Below are 27,507 nucleotides of genomic sequence, written 5' to 3'. Positions count from 1 at the left end.
GGACAATAATTTGTCATTTTCCAAACACAATAAAATGATGGTTGCATCATACGCCAGTCGTCACGGACTATTGACTCACAATAGTTATTCCACAAAATGTCACCGAACACACCCCCGAATTAGCCAATGAAACGGCAGAAATATGCCATGCCCACTATTTTCCATACCAAAGCCATTCATATTGTACGTCACAATATTAAAACCATCTCACAAGGCAATTTAATCTTAAAGTATTATATTTATTTGTTCCTACGATTATAACTGTCGCTGTCATCCGTGTCGTCACTTGATAAGTTGATCAATGTCCGTAGTTCTCGTCATATCCTCACTAAGGTAAGTACACGTTTTTAATTCCGGTTTTCTAATTGTAGATCATTATCAATAATAGCAATGATAACGAAACAGTTAGATAACAAAATATAATTTAAATAGCTGACGAAAATGTCGACGAGGATAACTATTAGTGATGTGATTCATTTTAAAGTTGAATTTTCTAGTATTACAAGCACAGATAAATAAAACTATCATGCTTTATTGATTACGAATATAAATCAATTGGTTTTTTTTCTTGTTAAATCCATTATTATACATAATATAAATCACGAAGATATAGTAGATAATATGTAGTAACTAAGTTATCTTGATAGGCCTATGAGTTTGATATTATGATAAATATATATTGATATGTTGATATAAAGTTTGCCGTCACCACGTATATTAATTCTGAAAAGAACTGTGGAGTTTTTCCATAAATATTGTATTTAGTATACATCAGTGTCCGAATACTACTCAGTAGGCATAGCTTAGTTATTTACAAACACCCACCTACCTGAAACAGAAAGAAAACGCGATCCTAATTTTTTTTTTCTTAACAGTGGGCTAGGACTAAAATACATCATTTATCTTTATATCGTGGTTTTTTATATACGTTAATGTAGTAGATTTAATATAAAGCTTTCATAGGAGGAATATTTGTTTTGATTGCGTATTAATCATAAAATAATTCGTGGCTACTATACGTTTTACCACATCGATCAGCTGTTGTCAAAAACAATGATGCAATGGCCACACCGGCGACACACACCACTTATTTAACCAATCAAAATCTGTAATTATTACACACCTCCACATATACTTAATATTAGTACGCGGGTGATAACAAGACTGTACTTAGTGGCGATCTACTTTAATTAACCGAAATTAATATTCATAAAATTATCAAATTTGAATTTAATAATTAATTAAAACATAAAAATAAATCAATAATAATAATATACCGATCAGAAATAAGTTGTTAATAGCAAATTTTGCCTTTTTGGTATATTTTGTTGCTTTTAGCACAAATGAGTGGAATTTTCCTATGTGTGAATTGACATTTGAGTCTGCGCAGATTGATCTCCCGGCCGGCTTTGCATTAGGTCATCTTCAATCCAGCTGATCGCGCCGTTTGATGCTGTGGTCACTTAGTGAATTGACAGTTTTTGTATATTTTTAGCAATAGAATCCTTATTTATTTGATCTAAAATAGTATATAAAAGTGTGCTTCAAAATGACACTATTAACATTTCAGCTGTTACGGTAAGTGAAAGTGTTAAAAATAATCTTGAAGCTAGGCCTCTTCAAAAGAAGGGACCGTCCAACCAACCGGTTGTTGCTGGACACTAAACAATGCCTGTTGTGTTTGTGTAGGAGGAGGGGCTAGCCTAGGCGTACGTGTCAGTTTGAAAGAGCGCATTCATATTAGTAATTTATAGCAGTTTGGTTGGTTTAAATATACGCCTTCGAAATACAGTCCTAATAATATGTGCTCTTAGATTTCCAACAACAGTAATGACTAATGTTGAATGTCAGAATTAATCGAAAATCTACTTTTTCAAAAAAATATTTACCTGGGTCTAATCTGTAGTTGTTTTAAACAAACTAATAGCATGTCTTAGTATAAGCCAAGAATTGTCTGGACTACTGTCAGACGTACTTTTTTTAAATTATTATAAGCAATCATAATCAATTATATACTGTATTAATTTTATTTTTTTTAGGAGAAGTACCTCTGTGGTCAAATCATTTAACAGTTTTCAAAAGTTGAGACGTTTTACAGTAACAACACATCCAGCCATGTCGTCGATGACAGTGAATGACTTACGACCTCACGTCAAAGAGTATGTGTTGGAAAAAGCAGAGCTCTGCAAACCGGACAGTATTTATATATGTGACGGATCAGAAGAAGAGGAACAACAACTTCTAAAGCTTATGGAAGAAGAAGGCATGATAAAAAGACTAACAAAATATGAGAATTGGTAATTTAGTGTTGTTATTAATTTTGCAATATTATATTCATACTACCTTTATTGTCTGAAGTTTCTTAATCACTCCTACAGTACAGTAAAGCTCTGTCTACACTCAAACTAGTTTGACTAAAAAACGTGATGTGCCAAAATATGGTAGTGATGACATCACCATGTCTATATATGGGCACATCACATTCAGAAGGCCTACATGATACCTTCTTGTAAAGCTCTATCTACACTATCAAACTAATTTGAAAAAAAAAAAATTTGATGTGCCCAAATGTGGTAGTGATATGACATCATCATGTTTTTTGTTACATAAAGGTTGATATTGTAGACAGAGATTAACATAATTGTGACAATGTGTTCCTCCTTTGTCTTTCACTTTTAAATACTTTTTAGTTTTGTTGAATCACTCCATTGTTTCAAGTAATGACCAGTGATTCATAAGTAGGTAGTTCTAACACTCCCAATACCGAACACAATTAGGCTGTTTTTATTGTGAAACAGATTTTGGAGGCCAAAAAGTTTAGTTAAAAGAGAGTTTCTGGTGTCCAGTGAATCCTGTATTGTGAGAGTTGACTGTACACTTGTACAATAAATATAACTAATCCCTTGCCCTGTTATTGAGAGTGTGTAGCCGGCCCACCCACCTATTTCATAAAGCATAACTACTGAACTGTTTTGTTTGTTTAGTCCAGGTAAAATTTACTTAGTAAGAATTCTGCGACAGGTTATCAGAAAATGTGTGAAGTAATCTTGATAAAACAACCAGTCCAAGGTCCGTAAAATATTTCAATTGTATGGATTAAAACCGGGACATTGTTTTTACAGTCAAACTACATACATTAAATAAATTCTAATAATTGAATAGTTGCCAAGTACTGTAGCGTACACTACAGTAGTTTGACAAATATGGTAGTGATATGCCCAAATATGGTAGTGATATGCCCAAATATGGTAGTGATATGCCCAAATATGGTAGTGATATGCCCAAATATGGTAGTAATATGCCCAAATATGGTAGTGATATGCCCAAATATGGTAGTGATATGCCCAAATATGGTAGTGATATGCCCAAATATGGTAGTGCTATGCCCAAATATGGTAGTGATATGCCCAAATATGGTAGTGATATGCCCAAATATGGTAGTGATATGCCCAAATATGGTAAGGTAGTTATATGACATCATCATGTCCATGATAGTTTGGTAGTGTAGACAGAGCTTTACAGGGGTGACAGTTTTTAAAGTCAAGTGTCTCTGTTTAAAGTACAAAGCATTTATGTACTGTCGGTCTAGGTCCCCTACAAAAGATAGGTGACGTTTAGCATTTCGTACATACAGTGTACCTATCCTCTTTTGCCCGCAAGGCTGCACATTTTTTCTCAAGTGAACCCAGTCTTTGGTCACAATCTTGTCTTCATTCTCTATAGTATTTCCATCCCAATCACATTCTCTCCTTTTCCACTCTGTTCACCAGCACATTGCTCAAAAGGCGTCTAACAAACTATTCTTTTTAAAAAAACCGAGTCAATATTAACCAAAAAGTATCAAAATAATTTGTAAAACATTTTTTTAATACCAATTGGTCATCACTTCTTTATGTTGCAGATCATTCTAAAGATGAGCAAAAGAAAAGATATGTATTACTACTTAGACAGTACAAACACATTATTTTATAAAATGACACTTATATACTACCAGCAACTTGATAACTGATAATATTTAAATGCCGATTTTATACAATACAGTATAGTTAAGTTTTTTGGTTTTTTTGCTGTGATTTGACTCCGTCTAAATTTAATTGGTTAAATTTATCTTGAATACAAAGAGTACAGTACTATAATCAGTATTATTAATAACATAACAAAAAATAATCATCTTTTTAAAATATTGAAATCCTTAATTATTCATGTTTATTAATTTATTTTATTGAAATTGTCAGGAAAACTTTTTGAATGGTCCCTAAAGAGGAATTATAGAAAAAGATTTAAATATAGTATAGGTTAATATTGAAAGGTTAGATAATGAAAGGAAGTGAAAACCACATTGTCACATGACAATCTATTATTACTACTAAGTACTAAAGAATGGTCATCACTTAAATTGCATTGTGTTGTGGTTTTTGCCATTTGAGTATTTTTATAAAGTGTAGAATTCTATCTAGAGATAAAACAAACAGGTATTGTTGTACTGTAGTCATCGGATCGCCTTTGTTATGCAAATCATTTTCTAATTTCCAGTTACATCTGCAAGTCATGAACATTAATTTTTTATATTGTGAAATACCAATCTGTACCATCCTATTGATTTGTTTTCTGAACAATTTAAGTCATGTGTAAATAGAGATTTGGATTAATATTTGTAAAAGAAATACATTTGGCACACATTGAATCACTTTAGAAAAAAAGACTTATGTACTGTATATATTACAGTAAGTTAGGAAGCTTTTCGAAAGCTTTGCAATTTCTTACTGCCTGTACTGTATGTATTTATTACCGTTTTAATATCGTTTTGATTTTGCTTATATTATCTTTAAATTTTTATTAGAATTCCATTGAAATCCAGCCACTGAATGTACCCACAACATTTACATTTTTTCAGTATTTTTCCTTTAGATATTGATGTTAATATGCTGTACACAGTACATTTCTTAGTAACTCTACAATGTTTAAGATATTGTACAGCATTATGATGCATCATTGTTATATGAACCACATTGGTGTACTGTATTTACTTAACATTACCACCAGATGTTAAACATATTGTTAAATAATCATATTTTTAATGGTTTTTATAGCTGTCTGAACAGACCTTTTTATTGTGTGACACACAATATCAATATTTAAATTTTTACCAACTAAACGGATAACCATATCAATTTTAAATCTTGTGTACAGCTTAGGAGCTTCATGATTCAAATTATTCTCCTGCAATTACTGCAGTAACTAGGCGATCACTGCAGTAAACTATGTACTAGTTTACACTCAGCCACTGTGTCGTGGACAGAAGAGTAAGCGCCGTAAGTGGCTGCAGGACATGACAAGACCCTTAGGGGAGAAGCATGTTATTGAAAGTGTAACATTTAGTCCACAGCGCCTTGAGCACTTTAGTGGATATGTGCACTTAACAAATCTTAAACATATTATTATATTGTGCAAATGTTATTAACTTTTAGCTGGCTTGCAAAGACTGACCCAAAGGACGTAGCCAGAGTGGAGAGCAAGACCGTAATATGCACACCAAACAAACGAGACACCATTCCAATTGTGAAGGAGGATGTTAAAGGAACTCTGGGTCAATGGAGATCTCAAAACGAGCTCCAGCAAGACTTCAGGGAACGCTTTCCAGCATGTATGAAAGGTACAACCGTAGTTTATTAAATTGTCAATTTCAATTTTAAGTTGAAAATCGTAGATGACAATACAGTAGACCTACTAAGCAACCTGTCTGTATTTAGAGTATTTATACTTACTGTACTGTATATTAGCAACAGCAAACTTTCCATTTCTTCGAGATTGTACACAAACATTAATTCGACCAAATACAGTCCTGATTATGAATCATTGGACCAAGGCAATATACAGGACCATGAGCTCGCCATGCCAAGATAGGAACTCGTAACAGTCCTTTGATCTTATGTCTGGCTGCAACAAATACTAACAGTACTGTACCATGTACATATTCTCTGAACCTTAGTAGTAGTAAGGAGACACCTTTTTGGTCCCAAAGATGTGCCCGTTAATAGAGTTTGTGTTTGAAAGATTGTTACAATTGTAAATCCACTATATAAAAAAAACCCATTGATATAAACAATTGTAATTATAAATTATAACCTATTCCAGGAAGAAAGATGTACGTTATTCCATTCAGTATGGGACCAGTCGGGTCTCCACTGTCCAAGATCGGCATCCAGGTTACCGACTCCCCCTATGTTGTAGCTAGCATGAGGGTTATGACTCGAATGGGAGGTAAAGTTCTTGATACGCTAGGAGACGGAGAATTTGTCAAATGTTTACATTCGGTGGGACAACCTCTTCCAATGGAGAGTAAGTATTTTGAAACATTTTTCTTCTTATCTTGAAAGTTTTATACAGTAATCTTCATTATCTAAAATGTATGGTGAGACAGGTGTATACTACAGTATACTGTATGGACAATACAAGCTGTTTTTTAAAATAAACTATTGTTGTAATATTCTAATAAAATATACAATGTAACTAATTTAACTTGTTTATTTTAGAACCACCTGTAAACAACTGGCCGTGTAATCCCGCAAAGACCCTAATCGCTCACATTCCTGACCAAAGGGAAATCTGCTCATTCGGTAGCGGATACGGTGGAAATTCTTTACTCGGCAAGAAGTGCTTTGCGTTGAGAATTGCGTCACGCATCGCAAAAGACGAGGGATGGTTAGCCGAACATATGTTGGTAAGAATGGTTGTTAAATTTAATTAAATAATTGAAACCATTAGAAAACATAATAGCATCTTATTTATCCATTCATCATATTAATAATTGAATACAGACTACACTTAACACTCATAGTCAAATTGTTTTTTTTTTAATGAAATAATTAAAACCATTACAAACCAATAATTTAATCATATTGAAATACATTTCATTTCATTTATTTCACTCCAAATATATAAATATAAAGTTGAGGAGCCTAAAAGAAATCAAAGCTTGTGGTGAATAGGCTCGACCTCAAAACAAAAAAAATAAAATATAAATAATATAGTACAGATTTGAGTATATCAACCTCAAGGGCAAATTAGATACACAAAAGTAACACAATTATGAATTTATATTATGACATTTCTTAGGAAAAACCAAAAAAACCTTGACACTATTACTGTTTTGATTGAATTTAAGTATTAGCCAATTTATAAATTAAATTAATTAAATATGCATTCTTGAGGACAAAAAAACCAAAACATGACATTGTTTTACTTTTTGATTAAATATAGATTTTAGGCATCACAAATCCTGAAGGGCAGAAGAAGTACATTGCAGCGGCTTTCCCAAGTGCTTGCGGAAAGACCAACTTAGCCATGATGAACCCAACCCTTCCTGGCTGGAAGGTGGAGTGCGTTGGTGATGACATCGCTTGGATGAAGTTCGACAGCGAAGGAAAGCTCCGTGCTATCAACCCAGAGGCTGGATTCTTTGGAGTTGCTCCAGGAACGTCGATGAAGACAAATCCAAACGCAATGCTGACGATTCAGAAAAACACAATCTTCACAAACGTAGCAGAGACCTCCGAGGGAGGGTTCTGGTGGGAAGGATTAGAGGATGAAACACCAAGTGTAAGATATTTTCCTACTTTGCCAAATTTACTATAAATAATTATTTGTCTGGAGCAACCAGTTCCAGCTATATAAACATACCAAAAAGCTCTGTCTACATTATCAAACTAATTTTGCCAAAAAAAGTGTGATGTGCCCAAATATGGTAGTGATACAGTATGCCCAAATATGGTAGTGATATGCCCAAATATGGTAGTGATATGACATCGTCATGTCTGTATATGGGCACATCACATTTTTTTTGCAAATTAGTTTGATAGTGTAGACAGATCTTCAGAGGGTATAATACTTTTTTTTTACTATAACTTCTTTCATAAAACCTTATCAATCACTACATGTAACGATAGAGATTTATAAGAAAAATTATTATTTTAACTATTCTTTTAGGTCATTACGTTTATAATTATTATTTTTTAGGGCCTTACATACACATCTTGGCTAGACCACAAGAACTGGCATAAGGACATGTTAACAGACACAGGCAAGAAGATCCTTGCAGCTCACCCTAACTCTAGATTCTGCACCCCAGCCAGCCAATGTCCTACCATGGACCCAGCCTGGGAGAGCTCTGAAGGAGTGCCAATTGACGCTATTGTGTTTGGTGGGCGTAGACCAGAAGGTAAGGTTGGAAAGAGTGTGAAATCTCACAACAGGACCCTACTGAGCTTGCCTTGCCAAAATAGGAACAAGAACAGCCCTTTGATCTTATGTCTGGCTGCGACAAATATTAACACTACAGTACTATATACATATTTTTCACGGCGCGCAGGGGTGTTGAACTGATCATGTCGCAGCCACAGATAAACCCTTTGATCTCCAGATCTCAACATCCTGTTGTTAAATTGCCTTGATTTGTGTAAATGTTATCAATTGATAAAGTATTCCTTTCAAGTAATTGGGAGGGTTCGAAATTAGGAAGGTCATTTCATCCTATTGGAAAGACAATAACAATTAGTACATAGATTAAAATTTATTTATTTATTTATTACCATATTTACTGAGGGTAGCCTATCCAGTTCCTAATAGAACTGATCATTCAGGGCCCTCGATAAAACAAACATACAGTACAACACATAAAATATTAAATATTAAAATGACATGAAATATATTAAAGGCTTAAAAATTTACAATGATTATATAAAATTCATATAAAAGTTAAAATCGTTGACAGAAAAAAACAAAAAATATATATATATATATATATACATAGTACGAACAATATTAACTGGAAATAAATTGTTTAAGTTCACGTTTAAAGGAAATAACATTTTCAGATTGTCGAATGATTTTAGGAATCATATTAAAATACATAGGCGCTTTATAACTGAAACATTGTTTCACAACACTATGTATATTAGTGTTTTTTTTTTTTATATAAACCGACTATAATATGTACAATTGTCTTTCAGGTGTTCCCCTAGTATACGAATCTTTTGATTGGAAACATGGAGTATTTGTAGGAGCTGCAATGAGATCAGAATCAACTGCTGCAGCTGAACATGTTGGTAAGTATGGTACTATTGCACGCCATGTGACCAACAATCGTCCAATCAAATGACAGGAATTTATTTAGGCGTTATATAATATGGTCTACTTCTTCTTAAAAAAGATATTTTTTTTAAGTAAAAACATTTTTTCTGAAATGTTTAATTGATTTTTACATTATTGTTTATGTTTTTAGAAATATTGTAATCTGTTTTTTGATGATTCTATCTATTGCTGTTCCTGTATATGTAGCTATTGAGTACAAAGGTCATTGTGAACGCTCAGAAACATATGAGCATGCACCGAACGACTGTTAGACTGACTCAATAGCTGCTTATTTTAGTGGCGTATCAAAAGATTGCTATTTTTTACCTTATTTATTGTAGAATTTTTTTAACAAATTATTTAATATAACATGTATATTTAATAAGTAAATAAAAAAATTATTTGGTTTTTTATTTTTCTAGGTAAAGTAATAATGCATGATCCATTTGCAATGAGACCATTCTTTGGTTATAATTTTGGTGATTATTTGGGCCACTGGCTGAGTATGGAAAACCATCAGGGCGCAAAATTACCAAAAATATTCCACGTCAACTGGTTCCGCAAGAGTTCAGAAGGAAAATTCCTCTGGCCTGGATTCGGTGAAAACTCACGAGTGCTCGATTGGATCTGCCGTAGAGTTGACGGAGAAGACAATTCCAAGAAAACCCCGATCGGTCTTGTGCCAACGAAGGGCAGTATAAATACGGACAATCTCGAGCCAGTAGATATGGATGCAATCTTCGATTTGCCAAAGGAATTCTGGGAAAAGGAAGTACAATCAATCCGTACATATTTTGATGAACAAGTAAATAGGGACTTACCAGAAGAGATTGCTAACCAGTTGAATGCTTTAGAGGAGCGAGTTAGGAATATGTAAATGTACTCTGTTAACAATATTATAATCTGTAAAATTAATCCACTTTTTTTTCAAGGATATTAATTTTAATACATTGTGTTTGATATAAAAACAACTTGTATTTATGTTAATACAGATTAAAAAGTTGTATATTAATTAACATTATTTGTTAATTAATTATGATTGTAAAAACTGTGCTATTACCTCATGTAAATTATAATTATGAAGAGGTCTAATTAAAAAATATCATTTTTTTTCTATATAAATTATGTTTCATCATATTGATTGAAACATATTGAGGTATTATATTATTGACAAAAATTTGCTAGAATATTAATGCTAATAATTATTTACATGTTATTTAATTTTCATTTACTAATTATTAAATTCAACCATATGTTGTGTACTGTTTAGTATTTCTGGTTTTTTCAGTTGTAATTATTGAAAAAGAATTTTTTTAATTCAAGTATTTATAAATATTAGACTACTGTATGTTTGTTTGTACTGCACTGTGCTTAAATACACACAAAAACAAAATACTTTATTATCTAATGCATGGGTTGTTGACCCAAGTGTGTCAATATCTCGGAGAGTTGCCCCCGATTTTTAAACATTAATCTACTAGAATTGTTGATTTCAACATTCTGTTTTTTCCCTTGACAGAGATCAACTAACTTATACTCTACAAACAATGTTTTAGGCCACAAATTAATTAAATAGTTGTATAGAGATTTTGATGTTTTTAAGCTTGTGAATTACATAGAATAATAAATATAATTGTGAATTATTGATATTGTAAGGCCAACAAAAATAAAAGTGAGATTTTTAAAATTTATTCATTCCAGTTTTTTGTGCAGTAAAGTAACTTTGAATGAGAATGAGACTCAATTTAATTATGATAAATTTCTAGGTAAAAGTCTTATAGTGTGTAGGCTTTATTATACTGCATTGCATCAGGGGAAAAAATTATTATTTCATTTAAACTTGACCCTTTATTATTACTTGCAGTTAAAATTCAAAGGTCACAAGAAACCTAACCCCAAACAGGTCTTAAATTGAAAAAACTTATACTAAGCTATCCTTTTTAGCATTTGATATAAATGTATTGTTGTACGGATAATATTATACATCACAAATATTTAGCATGTGCACACATTTATTTTATTAATATCTGAAGATATGTTCTTGTAAATGTATAATAATTCTACATATGGCTTTATTATATTATACAATAAAACCGTCCAATAAAATAATACAGAAGAAACTAGTAGAAATATTTAGGGGACATCTTCAGGACCCCTTTAATAGGGTCATATTAAAAGGGATTTCCCCTTTAGGGTTGTCCTTATAATATGGATGTGTCCTGAATAGAGTGACCTGTATTTCTTCTCAATCATTTGATAATACAATAATACTCTACTGTCTAAGATCAAAGAAAATATTGTACTCAAATTACCTTACATTTCTTTATGTAATTATTAATATTCAACTACAGTAGTAGTATAAGTACTGTTGTTGTGAATTTAATTTGGAAATCGCAGATATGAAACAGATTATTTATTTTTTATGATTAATTTGAACCCATAAAAAATTAAATTAAAGTATAGCAATAAATACACATTCAGGGCCGTAGCCAGCATGAGACAGACAAGGCGCTTGCCATTCCACCTCAATTCTCCAGCACACAGATCGTCATATTTTATATTAATAATTATATTTAAAGCATCTTTGCCTCTTCTGTTTTTAACCTCTCGCTACGGCCTTGATAGTGACATAAATAGAGAATAGCATCTACTCGTTAAAACAACCCCACCCCTTTGGTCATAGCACTGTCTAATAGTATCGCACTGTACATTGTACATGTATTTTTACCAGTCATTGCCATTTTTGTTATTACCTTGTCAATTATGCAGTAAATTTTAGAATCAAGGATTTGTATTGGAGGCTTCTCTTTCTCACAAATGGGGCAAAAATCATCCATAAGCTAGGCCTACTTAACATCACGTCCACTGACTGTTTGTTAAGGGCACGGCAGCAAAAATGAGGGTTTGTTTGAACTCTCAATCCCCTTGTCTACAGGCTTGACAAAACATAGTATGGCAGTATAGTGGGGTCCATTGACTATGTACTCCATCACATTGATGGCAATAGATTTATACCATATATTGGTGTTAAATGAAAACAATATTTGTAAGATATTAGTTTGAAAGATAATTTATAATATTTTTCATCATCAAATTGCTAGTTGTTGTAGTGTTACACGAACGTTTATGGTAGGGGTCGAAATAATCTGTGCTATGCTTTTATTATTAAATAAAGAATTATCTTGTTACTTTACTGTTGTTTAATTAAATTTATAATTGTTAACTAGCTAATTAGCTTGTGTATTTGGTAAGGTTTTAAGAGCATGTGTGGTACCAGTAACTTGTTACTGCTACCATCTTGGCTTAATTTTAGTATCTCATTACTTGATGTTAACTAACCAAGTACTTAATAATAATCTTCTGTAGTTAAACCCATATTTCAACTGGTATTATTACCGTATATTCAATAGATAGCAAGTTATTAAAAAATCGCCGTGGCTAAAGATACGGTACCGTATTCTAACTTCTGTTTACTAAAGGTACGGTAAAATTGCATTACGTCATAACCAGCCAATGAGGTGCTGGTACGTGTGTGACGTCATCGTATAAGGACTTGGGGATTTTTTTCATATCGCGAAAACAGTGATCAACCGCATTTTCTTTATGTTTCATTTATCGCTATTATCGCCGTCGTGTGTGACAAAAACTAAATGTAGCCTACGTCTGTTATTATTATTGAAAAGCCAAAACATGTTGATTTTAATTCTAGAATACAGAAAACCGTTTCAAAAGAGGCCTAGGCCTAGTACTTACTACGTACTATAACCTCATTATATGAGTTTGTTTGTGTAGGGAAAGCGATGCCAGCTGCATGTGTGCGCTGATTTCTGTGACTCAGACCTGGGGCTACTGTCTAAAAATCATAGTATTTGAGGGCCCCTTTATTGTCCGCATTTGCTTGTTGTTTATGGTCACCATTGTAAACAAAGTTTTAAAAAATATAGGCCTATAAAGGCCATTTGGAATAAAAATAAAACCCTCATCAGCGCACACACATCCATGCAGCCTGGCGCCGCCGACAGGAATTCTCTACATACAACAGACGCGATATGAAAAAAAAATCAAAAGTCCTTATACGATGACGTCACACACGTACCAGCACCCCATTGGCTGATTATGACGTAATGCAATTTTACCGTACCTTTAGTAAACAGAAGTTAGAATACGGTACCGTATCTTTAGCCACAGCGTTAAAAAATATAATAATGGTAGTACATTAAATATACCAACCAATTAATGTACACCTTTGTGTAAATTTATAATTGCTGACCAATTATGGCACTCGTTGTACACCATAACTGTAGGTATGGAAGGCACAAAGTAACAAAACATGTTTATTGTGTTTTGTTTGGGTCCACTGCTGCCCACCTTTTTGTTTTTATAGCAATCCATATTTGGATTTTTTAGAAATTCGTCATCCGAAATGTCAGACTTTCCAATCTTATTATTCACTAATTGTGTTTAGAGGGGGATAGTTCAATATAGTTCCGGATTGACAGCATTTCCAAATAGCAATGTCCATGAGCTTGGTATCTTGAAAGAACACCCTGATGCCTGTTTCTGTAGAAATAAATATAACTGAACCAGCTTATACATGTTATGTATTATAAGAGTTTTTGCTATTCAAATGAATGGATCATTGCTCATGGCACAGTGAACTGGGGTGTTACTTTTCAACTATATACTTCTACCCTAAGTGTCACATCAGTGCCAAACTAAGGTGCACTCTCTTCTGTCCATGACAGTCGCTGTGTGTGAACTTGTACACCGGGGTATCTCCCCCACCCCCACCCCTACTCATCTTGAAAAATGTAATAGGTTCTTTAAAGTGCACCCGAATGTTTTGTGTAATTTATTATTCACATTTTGGAGAAGAGATAGGCACTGCTGGGAGATATAGCTTATGCCTGTGTATCATATCATGATGAGTACTACTACTGCATCTCATCTGACACGCCCCTACAATCATCTAGGTCATGCAATAACTAGAACTAGATAATGTACACATGATTAATTATTTGAGGCTTAGGGCGTCATTAGGTCAGAATCAATCCCTGGGATTGCAAGCTACTACTCCACTACAAATCATTTTCAGTATGAAGGAGTTTTAATGCTCTTGTTTTAATGTACCTATATACATACCGATTTCTCTGTGACTTTGAGCCACTCATTCAAGTAGTTTGCTAGCTGGAGGGCGTGCGGAATATTATCACCCTCGGAGCAGAAATTCAGTAGAATAGCGAGTGCAATATCTTCCCGGCAACTAGTTCAAATAGAATAGAAATGTTAAAAATCATAATTTATTAGCATCGATTCTAATTGTTCAGATGCTTTGCCCAACTCGGACGTAAATTACTTTTTATACTCTATATATTTTGAGAACACTTTGCAAGTCATTTTTGGGTCGGACTCAAAACCCATGACTTCCAGATCACTAGCCTGGCGTTCATATACCTCCAGACCACAGAGCTTACGCCGATGGCGACATTTTGATCTCTTTTTCGTTTTTATAAATAAATAAAATATCTTCAACCATACCAGTCTTCAAAGAACCTTTTAGCAATACCTCCACCTGGTATGTAAACACCTTTGGCAGCTTCAGGTATTGATGTCCCTTCTGGTTCTGGTGACCACACAAAATCCCGCCTCTCAAGTTGTTTCCAATGCCCCAAGCCGCATTTTGTTGGTGAATTTGGATGTTTTTCTAGCATTGGTGTTGTAAGATATCGCAGAGGTGATCTGTGAGTAGAATAAAAGTAGGGATATTATTGTGTGTAGATAGTGGGGTTTCAACATGAATGAACATTTTTTTGATGACGATTGATGTATCTTCCTCTTTATTGTAGTAATAACGTATATCCTCAGGTATAATCCCACTAGAGTCTAATCCCACCCTCTACTTTATGTCTGATTTCACAGTATCCCCAGGTATAGTCCTAGTATTGACTTTTGATCTGGATGTAGGCTTATATCTAGCCAGTTCAAATAAGGTTTTTACAAGAAATGCTTACCAATCAATTTCTTCCCTAAACCAGGTATAGTCCCACCTTCACAGTCGGCCCAATTTTGTGTTCTAGGGGGTCGGATTATACCAGAGGTATCATGACAAATTTAATAAGTAGCTCAGATATACCCTGTGATTTGTGAATCTATTCTTTCATATGCGAAACTGCTTGTTAGAAGAATCACTCGACTAAAGTTACTCCGTTTGATCCAGTCAAGTAACTTCTTTCTGAACTGGCTGTGTTTACCCTAATAAAGATAAAAACATACAGCTTATTCAAATCATAAAGCAGTACATTATATATTTTTTAGATTAGTTGGGTGGAAACTGGTATCTCCCTTCTCCCCTTCTGCATTCGCCTATTCCGAGGTGAAAATATTTTTTTCAACTGCGATGTTTACGTATGAATGGTATTTCAGAAAAATAGTCATTTAAAGTCATTAATGTTTAATGAAAGATAAATAATAATGCTCTTTCTACACAAATCAAACTTTTGTCAAAAAAATTGATGTGTCCATATTTGGACATGATTATGTCATATCACTACCATATTTGGGCACATCAGATTAGTTTGATAGTGTAGACAGAGCTTAACACACCTTCACCAGCAAGGCACGCAACTGTACCACCAGTAATTTTTTCTCATCACTTTGGTATACTAAAGGAAAAATAATAAAGGAAAAGATTTTGATAGGAATTTTTTCAAATGGATGTGTATGTAGTTTTAAGTTTTGAATACCAACAATATTTCTTAAACCGTATTGTTTATTTATTTTGTAATTAAAAATCTGGAATCATGTTAAATTCTTAAGCTCTGTCTACACTATCAAACTTGATCTGACAAAAAAATTTGATGTGCCCATATATGGACATGATGATGTCATATCACTACCATCTTTGGGCACATCACACTAGTGTAGACAGAGCTTAAGTCGATTTGAATCCATTGTAAGGTGTACCTCAACCTCCAAACCATATCTTACCCTCTGCTGTTGTGCACAGTTTTCCTTCTACAAGGCCTGACGTATTAAATGGGTCATTGCCGCACATTGGTAGCATACTGGAATCAGAAAGATAACCAACATGCTCCATCTTTAAAGTGGAGATGATAAGATCTGTTGCTAGCTGCCCAACATTACCTACAGAAATGCAGGGCTAGACAAAATTGAAAAAATAATTTGTTTTTTTTTTAAAATTTATAATAACAAAACTAAATCTAAAAAAAAAAAAAGATCCTGACAATAACAAGGGGTTATCCGCCAAGTACGGATAACCAAATATTATTGTGAATATTTTGTAATAAGAGATATAACCTAAACTTCGAAGTTACTAAAGGAATTATTATTATTATGAACTTTCCCATACTTTAATGTGTACAGAAAATGCTTTATAATTTGTATTAGCCTAAAATGGGCGCTAGGCCTAGTTCCGTTTCGCACCTGTCGTTTATTTCGACTCAAAATTGGTTAAGTAACTTTATCGTGAGTACCACACCTTAGAATTAGGCCTCAAAAATACTTTTACGAAGGAGATCACACAAAAAGTAAAAAATAAATCCTTTAAATTGATGAATTTACAGACGTGTTTCCCGCACATCGGTTCGTGAATTTAGCATACTCCATGTTCAATGTTGTTGTTTCTATGGAGCGCCAAAAGAGCAATCATAATAGAGGGCTAAAAACTCAGTAAATTGCGTATATTTAATGCATTTATTGGTGAAAATTACGTTCAATTTTGTCAATGTAACAAACATTTTACTGTTGATACTGTACATGGTTTTTGCAGGAACTTTTAGGAATGAAAATCGACAAATTCATCATCATATTACATGTACTGTAGGGGTATACCTGATCTAAATAATATTCCTCTTATAGTCTTAGTCTTACTCTTAGGCCTAGGGTTGGTTGCTATTTGAAAACAGCAAATTATTAGCAGTAAAATGTTACAGCATTTTTATTGACAAAATATATTAAAATTAAACGTGTATTTCAATAATAAATGCATTAAAAGAAGACGCATTCCACTGAGGTTTTAACCATCTATTGTTGTTGCTCTTTTGGCGCTCCATAGAAACGAAAATATTGAACTTCGAGTATGCTAAATTCGCGGCGAACGGTATGCGAGAAACATGTCTGTAAAATCATCAATTTAAGGATTTATTTGTTACTTTTTATGTGATTCTTCTTCATAAAAGTACTTATGAGGCCCAATTTTAATGTGTGGTATTCACAATAAGTTGCTTAACAATTTGGAGTCAAAAGGAAGTCGAAATAAAAACAGGTGCGAAACGGAACTAGCGCCCTAAAATGGACCCGATCGTCTTTGCTTTTGGGATCTATGTATCCAGATGCTCTCAGACAGGCTATCCACTTATATTTTTTACAGCCTTTACTTAGCCTAGATTTAAACTGCATTATAATAACATGCAAAGCATATATATGACTGTAAATTCAGGAATACGTACACAGACTAATGTAAAATCTGACCACTTTGTATCGCTAGAATTTAATGGAATAAACATTATGAAATAATGAATCAAAAAGTAAAGTAGTAATTCACAAACACTGTGTGGCACGCGGTTGTTTATCGAAACTAGTCAAGCATACAATTTGCGAAATCATGGTGGATGAGAAATTGTATCCACTGAAGTCCTATTGTGTGAAAAAAAATCAACAATCCGACGATCCGATTGGCCAGAACGAAAACTTTAGCACGGTGAAGGTTCCGTTTCATACTGTCGAAGAAACCGCGATGGCTGAACTTGAAATCGGCGAACACTGTTCTTTTCCAAATTGCAATCAACTTGGTTAGTTATTAGTTAGTTACATGAATAAATTAAATTTCCTTTGTTAATACATGAGCTGAAATGAACGTAATTAATAACGACTCTAAAAATAATAATGAAACGTATTCGCGGCGTAAGATCGATCTAGGTTAGGCCGCCTCCTACTTGTTTTACCCGCACCGTACCACCAGGGCTTCTTCGCCGATTGATTGAGTGGCTGCTCCATGAGAGTCCAAAACAAGACACAGGCCTAGCCCTTTTGTTTTTGTTTGTGGTTGGTTGTGTTGGTCATTTATCATTTACTTAATTCTAGACTAATTAAAACATTAATTAATTAAAAATAAACATCAATTTTACATTCCAAACACACATCCTTTTTTTTTCTATTCAGATTTTCTTCCATTCAACTGTGAGGACTGTTGTCAAGTCTTTTGGTATGTTAAAAAAATAAAATCTACGATCAATTTCAAAGTCTAAAGTTAATAGGAAACAAACACAATGTTAATGTATAATGTTATAAGTATAGGCCTGGCCCTAGTGTTGACTAACATAATTATTACACATGACATTAGTCATATTTGTGTGTGACTGAAAGTATCAATTAATAATATTATTCCTACAAGTTTATATATAGATTTGTTTGTACTTTTTTTATAATTCTATATTTATTCATCAGCAATCATATATGGTTATAACTTATATGAAAACAATATTTTTAATTATAGTAAAGATCATCGAAGCAAATCCTTGCACCAATGCATACAAGTAAGTTGCATGAAATAAAAATATAATTAATATCCTGAAAAAAAATTTCATTTTTCACTTATACATAGTTGTTTTTCCATATAGGATGTTCAAGATACTGGAGGAGTATCATCAGAACCTCCAACATCAACTTTCTCATCATATCCATGTGAACTAACTGAGTGCAAGGATAAAGTACCCACACAAGTTATATGTGAACATTGCAGAAAGAACTTCTGCCTTCGGTAAGGTGTACAGGCATGATTGGCCAGAAAGTGACCATCATCTCCATATTTAGTAGCACTTTCACTGCTGGTGTCTAAGAAAGGCACTTCAAGAAAAAAAAGTGTTCTTTTATTTCAAGCAGATATGTTCTGTATCACTACGTAACAATTTACAAAGTAATTTTTCAATTCAATTTTGTTTTTCAGACATCGACATCAACAAGATCATTCCTGTGCAATGCTGATAGAAAAGCCAGAACCAATGCAAAAAACAGCTGAGCTTGTGAAAAAAATAACAGGTACAGTAAAAGCTAAAGGTCAACAAAAGGAACCCAGCTTTAATTGCAGTAGGCTTACAGTAAATGTTTATTTTTTAAATTTATTTTTATCATTCTCCTGCAGACTCGATAAAATCAAAGCCACCCAAACCAAAGAAACAGCTGAGCAGCAAGGCACAGAAGACCGCTGCTAAGGTGGCCCTCATAAAGATGAAGATGCATGCAGTTGGTGATGCTTCTATTCCTCAGGTAGTGCAGCTGTGGCTTGGTTGTTAACATGTTTGCCTTCTAATCCCAAGGTCCAAGGTTCAATCCTGACCTACAGTAGTATCAGGGTTGTAACTTACGACTCTTTCAACTCTACTCCCTAAGCCTCAAATGAAGCACTAAAAGTTAAAATTATATTTAATTTTTTTTAAATATTAAATTATCTCTTTATTTGCTCTGTAAAATATAAGCGAATTCTCTCTATTAATTAATCTTATTAAATTTCCTTCTATTAATTAATTAATTGATCTTATTAATACTCTTTATTGCATTTGTTTTACTTAGACTGAACGTTTATATTTCCAAGTATATTTACCCATTGAACATCGGTGTAAAGAGAAGAGCAAAGCAATGTATTTTTCAAAAGAATGGAGTGTAGGTCGCCTTGTGGACAAAATAGCAACTATGGCAAGCTTAAGGAACGAAAACAATCTAGCAGATAGTAAGGTAAATAAAAATACCTATTATCTGAAATTGCATGCTCAATGGAACCTGTTGGGAAAACACCTCTATTAAAAGAATATTGTCATATGAAACAACTAAGGGACAATATAAGTTTTAGCACTAAGTTCAACCCTTTTCTTGTTTGGGGAGAGGGGCAGCTAATAAAGGGGAACTGTCCTTTGAAACAAACAAGGGACAATATATGTAATAACACAACCCCTTTTTCTTGGGGTGGGGACATCTAAAGGGACACTGTCCTGTGACAATAATATGTTTATAACACTAAGACTAACAGCTATTTAGAAGATACTTCTATGGATCCTGAAGGTGTCCCATTAATTAAGCTCTACAAGTTTTTTTTATGTATATGCTTGTATAAAGCTCTGTCTATGTGTGATGTGCCCAAATATGGTAGTGATATGCTTAAATATGGTAGCGACATCATCATGTCCATATATGGGCACATCACATTTTGATTGTCTCATAAAGTTTGATAGGTGTAGACAGAGCTTTAAAAAAAAAATCTTTATTTTCTTCTTTAAGAAACTCCGACTTTTCCATCCGGTTGTTGGTTCAACATTCCCGATGGATGCGAAGCTGACCAAACTGCTCCATGAAGACGAACCTCTGTTCAACGGTGGGGATGTAATAATAGAATACGTAGATAACGACGAAACACAGCTTGATGACCTTGACCTCTATAAAGTTTGACACGATTGATCATGAAAACGTAAGCAGAAAATAGATCCATTTTCCTTTATTTCAGTCTGTGTATTGTTTCAATCTGCAGACTGAATGTTTCATGGAACTGTATATTATATTCATGTATCTTTTGTCTGCTAAAATATATCAATTTCATCGTATCAACCGAACTACTGGGTCTTCCCCAATTTGCATTCTTCCAAAAGATGAAAGACAATTAATGCAGCAACTAGACAACACCAGGCTAGGCCTAATAGCTAGTGTACGATGTTCGTTCGTTATCGGTGTTTGATTGATTGATTTTATTCGATATTCATAAAAATAGTTAAAATATACAATGTACATATTAAAGAGAATACTAGGATAACCCATTAAGTCGACAAATAAAAAGTAAACTTATTTCCAATGGGGTCCAATCCAACTAAGCCAGGCTAGGCTTGAGACCATCCATGAGAGAACATTCAACCCGAGTAAGTTACTATTGTACAATATTCATTCAGATAGAATAAAAATAAATATGAAATTGATCTCATAAAGCAGAGGTTCTAAATAGACGAATCAATATTTAGGTAGTGAGCCCTCTATATTACTTGATTGCATCAATGCTGGAAGGATGATACCAACATCACAGAATTTCAATATTCTATTTCGTAGATGTGGTATAGCCGAGTGGTTAGGAAAATTGACTATCACACAGAAAAACCTGGGTTCAATTCCTCAATTAAATGCATTGATGATGATGCATCTTTATCTGTGTTAAATAAACAAATCTTATTTTAACTGATATAAGTTGACTAACTTTGGCCTTTTCTCACTTCCTGCCATCTGATTGTTCATTTTTCCTATGTTTTTTTCTTTTTGGGACCCCTCAGGATACAAACCTCCGGGTTTAGAGGGTTATCCTTTGCTCCTACTCGTTTTTTTGTTGTCTTTGGACTGAATTTGCCTGTTTCTTTTCTTTGTTCTGACTTTGTTGTTTTTTAAGTCTGTGACTTTTGATGTATATTTCTGTTCCACTGTTATTTTTATATGAGCAAGAAATAAAAACAAACAAACAAAATAGTGCAAATGTACTATTTGTCTAGAGAATCTATTGTATTTAGAAAGAAATTAAACTAACTGCAATTAATTTGATAATTTATTCTGCAATAACGCATTGTTCTGTACTTTGAATCCTTTTAAATCTAGCAATTTTGTTAATATTTCATTAATGAATGGATACAACACGTAGTATAAAAGTGACCGACTTCTCTATTTGACGGCTCAGTTCGGTCAGTTTATGGCACTGTTAACTCAGATGTAAAGCTCTGTCTTCACTATCAAAATATTGTGATGTGCCCAAATATAGTAGTGATATGCATAAATATGGTAATAATGACATCATCATGTCCATAAATGGCCAATTATTCAGGGGAGGCGTTTATTTTTTTAGTGCAATATTTGTAACATGCCCCGTTTATTTTAATAAATATGGTTAGTAAAGTTATATTTTATGATTCCTGAAGAATTACATGAAAGGTAAGAAGGTCAAAGGTCACTATTTTTATGATATTCCAATAAATACGACTTTATTATGTTGTTATAATTCTGGTATCCTTTAATAGGATTAAGTACTCGTTAATTCATTAGCGTTTGCAACATTTAATAGCATTTGAGAACATTTAATTCATTTCCAATTAATATATGGCATCTTGCGCCATTTTCAGGTCTTCAAAGAGATCAAAGATTACTCTACAGTTTTGCACAATGAACAATAATAACACTAGAACACTAAAAAATGCCTTTTGTTCGCTAACTAATGAGTTAATATGTTTTTGCGTATATGTTATTCAATTATCTAGATTGCAGCTATAAGAGTACTATGGAAAGCCTTTGTTTGATATGTCATTGCGCAACATATGAAGTTTATTAAAATTATTTCATCCTTTTAAATATAACTCATCTTGTGATAAGTTTATTCAAAGATAAATCAAAGATTTTCAACAAGTAGTTTTATTAGAGGTCTGGGAGGCTGGATTTCTTAAATAGTAAATAGTATCATGGGGAGGGGTTCTCAATTTAAGGGGTGGGGGACGGGCATGCAATCAATCCTAGCTTTTTGAGGTTTGCCATTGTTCTGTTTTGTCCAATCATAATGATTGTGAAGTTAAAACTTAGATACAAAAATCAATCAAGTAACACACATTTGTACTGTGAAGTAGTTACCTCTTAAAATTTACGATTACAGATAAAAATCACATACATTTTTCACAAATAATTAGAATTTCATCTGGTACATTATTAATGTGTTTACCGCTTAAGCTGATATGATAAATAAAAATAAAATGATATAACATTTCATATCAAATTTTCAATTTTTTATTCTTATAATATATATAATAACATAGTTATTATGTAAAAAAAATCATAACATTTTAATTTATTGAAAGAAATAAACTGAGTAACATATTACAGAAATACTCCCTATTGCCAGTGATCTATAGAGTTATTTGAAGCCAAACACATTTATCACGTTTTGTACAGATTTGATGATCAATTTATGAAACTAAATAGAGATATCAAACTATGACATGTTTTACATTTGATACATTTGAGTGTGAACGCTCAATTAGATTTAGTAAAACAATATCCAACATGAAGAATACATCACTTGTGCTTGCTGCGTTTATTGCTTGTATAAAAATGACTACTTGTGTTTTTTTTGTTTATTTAATAATTATAATTATGTATTTGTTGTGTTCAATATAAATGTAAATAATATATAAAGCTCTAATCTAAAAATAGTGAAAGATTCAAAATTAAACAATATGCTCGAACTTTATTAAGGTTGAGCTCTGTCTACACTATCAAACTAGTTTGACATAAAAGTGTGATGTGCCCAAATAGGGTAGTGATACGGTACGTTCAAATATGGTAGTGATGACATCATCATGTCCATATATAGGCACATCACATTTTATTGTCACAAAGTTTAATATTGTAGACAAAGCTGTATAAGCATCTTGTGTACACAGAACTTAAATGTATATGCTAATAAACTTAGAAATAATATAATACCATGAAGTGCAAGGGGGTTTTTCTGGTTTCAAGTCATACTTGTTAGTATCCATTTTGTTGTCACATAAACTAATAGTGTAGACAGAGCCTTATATGGCGCATATAAGTACTGCACTGTACATAAATAAAATTGACGAGAAGTGGCCATAATTTAAATTAATTTAAAACTTGTCTTATTATATAATACAATAAACTTATCTTATAGTTTATACATTTCTACCTGTTGCATCTGCTGTGTTGTCTACATTGGGCTTTCTTGCATATTTGAGGTACCAAATGTAATAATAACCAACTCCCACTGACATAGACGGCACAGGGTCTAACATTTATCCCTAAGCTATACCCGTATCCTACTTTGTCAAAGACAACATGACGGTACAATACATTGCATGGGTTCAACAGAAGACACACATTTGTCTGTCAATTATAATATCTGAAATCAATAGTAGTCGGCATGACATGAGGTATGGTTGAATTCTCTTCATGTTTGATTTCTTTTCTTCCATTGATGGATATAATGAAATTGAAAGTGTGTCGAGTCGCCGGCAGCCTGAGCGTACCTGCTTTACAGAGCAAGTTTGTGGTCAACTATAATAAAGCTCTGTCTTACACTATCATAGTTTATGTTACAAAAAAATATGATGTGCCCATATATGGACATGATGATGTCATATGACTACCATATTTATACACATCACTACCATATTTAGGCACATCACATTATTTGTCAAACTACAGTAGTTTGATAGTGAGACAGAGCTTAACTTCTTTTGAATTGATCCTTAAATAACTAAAGCTAAAAATATTATTTCGCTTCAACAGACCTCCCAAGTCTCCTGATTATCGAGGAAGTTTCAGGTGATATCCTGTCTCCAGCTAAAAAGTGCAATTTATTTCAATTTTTTTCTTTTTTTTATATACAAAAATAGATTATGAAATAAATTTACCATTTAAGCTCTAATACTAGGCCCTCTTTGGCAACGCATTTTCCACAATGCAAACCAGCAAATTGGAATGCATGGTTAGAAATCACCTGTCTGACCATCGTTTGCTACAGTAAACTGATTTTTATATTCTTATATAGTATATTATTTTAGATTATTGTCTTGTACTAAATAATATTTAAACTGTGACGGCCATTTTTACTGGTCTCTCCTTACTGTTAGTGAATAATTTCAGGGCCGTAGCCACCAGTACGGTTGGTAAAGTTGTTTCAACCTGACCAATTTTTTCTCAGAGGCCTTTGACAATCCAGTGGCTTGAACAGAGATTGTTCCCTTTTTTTGTGAAAACCGGACCACTATTTCTTGTGGCTACACCACTGCATTTCGCATCTATCGTTGACGATCTATGTAGCCCTAGTACATCTATGGTTTCCACAGAAACGTAAATTATTATTAGTAATTATTAATAGTATTACAAAAATAATGACCTTTAGTCTCCGTCCGTCTGATTATGTTGTAAAAACATTTTTACCAGCTTTGTGCTACTTTAATCAATATAAGGACCATTTAGTATATAGCTTCATTATTTTTATTATAATTTCTATTATTGTGACGTATCTCCAGAAACCGATTGATTGAGAGTTGTTTTAATGGAAATTCTCCATTTCTGATGTAATCAATCAACCACTGTAATATTGTTGAATATGATTTGTATCGGGGTAGCGAGTGGGGGGTGGAGAGATATCTATACTTTTAGGTAACTAGTGTTTCTTGGGTCATTTTTTACGCTTGGTAGAAAGGAAGTCCATAGTAGATGAGATACAGTGCTCCAAGTCCTTCCATTTTCGGCAGAGTCTAGAAGCTGGTAGAATGGCATGTTCCATGTCTTGATGTTATCCCTTTAAGTCATTCTGGGACAGCCTCGTTTTCGTTTTCCTTCCAAAGATCCTAGGAGGATGGTTTGTGCAAGGTTTGATGTTACAATCAGTGCAATTAATATAGATTAATTAACCCTATACAGTAATTACAGTATATCTTTAATCCTTCAATATCACACTGTTTAAAAGCACAATTATCTATTGTTAAAACCAACACATAGTATATTTTTCAATTATTTGTATGAATTCTGCAGGATGAGAAACAAATCCTTGCTACAATAAAGAAAATAAGCAAACATCTAATTTTAGCTCAACAAAGGATTCTAATAACTATTAACATCATGATTAACCTAAAAAATCTGGTTTTCTTTTTGAAATTTATGTAGATCGTAGAAAGAAGATAAAAAAAATTACCAATAGTTATCTCAGAACATCGTAGGCTGCCCTGATCCTGTACACAGACGTACAAAGTTTGGAGGTGATACGCAAAGGTTCAATTAGAATATCAGGAGCGTAAAATGTATAGTTATAAATTGTTTGAATTGCTCTGTATTGTTCTGAGGTTCCATGATCAGCTTCAGCTGGATGGACCACCCTCATAAAATATTGTTCTAATTAAAATAAATGTGGAACGATACAAAGAACCTTTCCGTTGGGACACCCAACTTTTTTTCAATTTTGAACTCCATTTAGAAAATAGTTTAAATATATATATATTTTTAGAATTTTGGAATTTTCTTCTTTCTTTTTCTGTTTGTACGTTTGTTGATATGGATGAAATATTTTCAAAATAAAAAAAATTCAATATATCTTAAAATGAAAACTATATAATCTTATGTGAAATGTTATTACCATTAAATTTTAATATAAATCGAGGAACAATGTGTATGATTGTATTTTACCATTATACTTTAATTCATTTATTAAAATATACTTTAGTACGTGATGGTGAGTTCCACTACAGGCGATCATAACTAGAGCCACCTAAACATGCAAATTAGATTAGTTAGATAAACCTAACCAGGCTACTTCATTGATGTACTGATGAAGAAAGTCTATCTGATTCTTGATAACTTTCAGTATTATCTTTTTAAAGGAAGATACATTCCTTATTCAATCTCAGCGTGCATTGACACAGATTTTACTGAATATGAAAATTGAATTATAAATACACCTAGCCCCAGGGTTTACAAGCACTGTACATCTGCTTATAAGATCAGGGTTATAGGTAGCCTATACCTGTTTGTTTGAAGAAGTGTTTTGTTCTGAGATCTTTGCCAGATGGAAACCATACTGGAGTATTCCCAGTGTGGGTGGTGTTTGTCTAATATTTGTTTCGTGTCTGTCTGGGTGTATGTATACATTTTTTTGTATTTACCAAAATGGTTGCCAAATTAATTTTTAGTTTTGGTTACCATTACAATTGTTTTTATTGGAGTTTTAGACTACCTACCACTTAGTTGAATAAATAAGGTTGGTAATTTCTTTCTGACTTTTGTACTTTTTTGTTTTGTTTTAGCTTTTTTAATGTTTTCAGTAATTTTCCTTTTGAATAAATAAATTTATATATATAAGGTCTATAAAATCTATGGACAAATGACAGTGCCTTGGTTGCCAATGGCTGGATCTCAATGGAGATACAAATAAAATAAGCACTGACAAAATGACAATGCTGTGGGTATCAGTGGCTGGATCTCAATGGAGGTACAAACAAAATATGCAATGAAAATGACAATACTGTGGGTATCAGTGGCTGGATCTCAATGGAGATACAAAATAAAATAAGCACTGAAAAAATGACAATGCTGTGGGTATCAGTGGCTTGATCTCAATGGAGATAAAAAATGAAATAAGCGTGGAAAAATGACAATGCTGTTGGTATCATGCAGTGGATGGATCTCAATGGAGATAAAAAATAAGCAAAAAGCTAAACCAAAACAATAAAGTAAAAGTAAAGCAGCCAGAAAAAACAACAACAACAGCAACACAGCCACTTTGTCAGTGTATTACCTTTATATATCCCCATCATATAAACTTATAACATAACCAGA

The 27,507-nt window shown here is 33.1% G+C and overlaps 3 protein-coding genes across 5 annotated transcripts; 2 read left to right on the top strand and 1 right to left on the bottom strand.

The window, feature by feature from the left end:
• The first annotated feature begins 199 nt into the window (after nucleotides 1-199).
• Nucleotides 200-12,317, top strand: LOC140056207 (phosphoenolpyruvate carboxykinase, cytosolic [GTP]-like). Of its 2 annotated transcripts, none has more exons than XM_072101501.1 (9): nucleotides 200-333; nucleotides 2,040-2,297; nucleotides 5,469-5,653; nucleotides 6,136-6,339; nucleotides 6,534-6,721; nucleotides 7,261-7,599; nucleotides 8,017-8,218; nucleotides 9,009-9,104; nucleotides 9,552-12,317. In XM_072101501.1, exons 1-9 carry the CDS (start codon nucleotides 302-304, stop codon nucleotides 10,004-10,006), a joined length of 1,959 nt encoding a protein of 652 aa, XP_071957602.1. In that variant the 5' UTR covers nucleotides 200-301; the 3' UTR covers nucleotides 10,007-12,317. The 2 variants fall into 2 exon arrangements, with proteins under 2 accessions (XP_071957602.1, XP_071957603.1); XM_072101502.1 differs by lacking the exon at nucleotides 200-333 and adding an exon at nucleotides 1,426-1,578.
• A 1,020-nt stretch (nucleotides 12,318-13,337) lies between these two features.
• Nucleotides 13,338-17,720, bottom strand: LOC140056792 (proteasome assembly chaperone 2-like). Its single transcript, XM_072102276.1, has 7 exons — nucleotides 17,598-17,720; nucleotides 16,117-16,288; nucleotides 15,733-15,791; nucleotides 15,263-15,381; nucleotides 14,668-14,868; nucleotides 14,272-14,392; nucleotides 13,338-13,689 (listed from the first exon to the last, which is right to left on the bottom strand). The coding sequence occupies exons 1-7, from the start codon at nucleotides 17,652-17,654 to the stop codon at nucleotides 13,606-13,608; spliced, it is 813 nt and encodes a 270-aa protein (XP_071958377.1). The 5' UTR covers nucleotides 17,655-17,720; the 3' UTR covers nucleotides 13,338-13,605.
• A 161-nt stretch (nucleotides 17,721-17,881) lies between these two features.
• On the top strand, nucleotides 17,882-26,105 carry LOC140056412 (AN1-type zinc finger protein 1-like). 2 transcript variants are annotated; one of them, XM_072101779.1, is made up of 9 exons: nucleotides 17,882-17,939; nucleotides 18,310-18,352; nucleotides 18,644-18,683; nucleotides 18,768-18,907; nucleotides 19,094-19,185; nucleotides 19,289-19,413; nucleotides 19,717-19,878; nucleotides 20,419-20,605; nucleotides 25,843-26,105. In XM_072101779.1, the coding sequence occupies exons 1-8, from the start codon at nucleotides 17,885-17,887 to the stop codon at nucleotides 20,584-20,586; spliced, it is 825 nt and encodes a 274-aa protein (XP_071957880.1). In that variant the 5' UTR covers nucleotides 17,882-17,884; the 3' UTR covers nucleotides 20,587-20,605; nucleotides 25,843-26,105. The 2 variants fall into 2 exon arrangements, with proteins under 2 accessions (XP_071957880.1, XP_071957879.1); XM_072101778.1 differs by lacking the exon at nucleotides 25,843-26,105 and having other exon boundaries at nucleotides 20,419-22,600.
• The last annotated feature ends 1,402 nt before the right edge of the window (nucleotides 26,106-27,507 follow it).

This window comes from Antedon mediterranea, chromosome 8 (assembly GCF_964355755.1).
Source record: "Antedon mediterranea chromosome 8, ecAntMedi1.1, whole genome shotgun sequence".
Taxonomy (NCBI): Eukaryota; Metazoa; Echinodermata; class Crinoidea; order Comatulida; family Antedonidae; genus Antedon; species Antedon mediterranea.
This window is presented reverse-complemented; position numbering and strand designations above follow the sequence as displayed.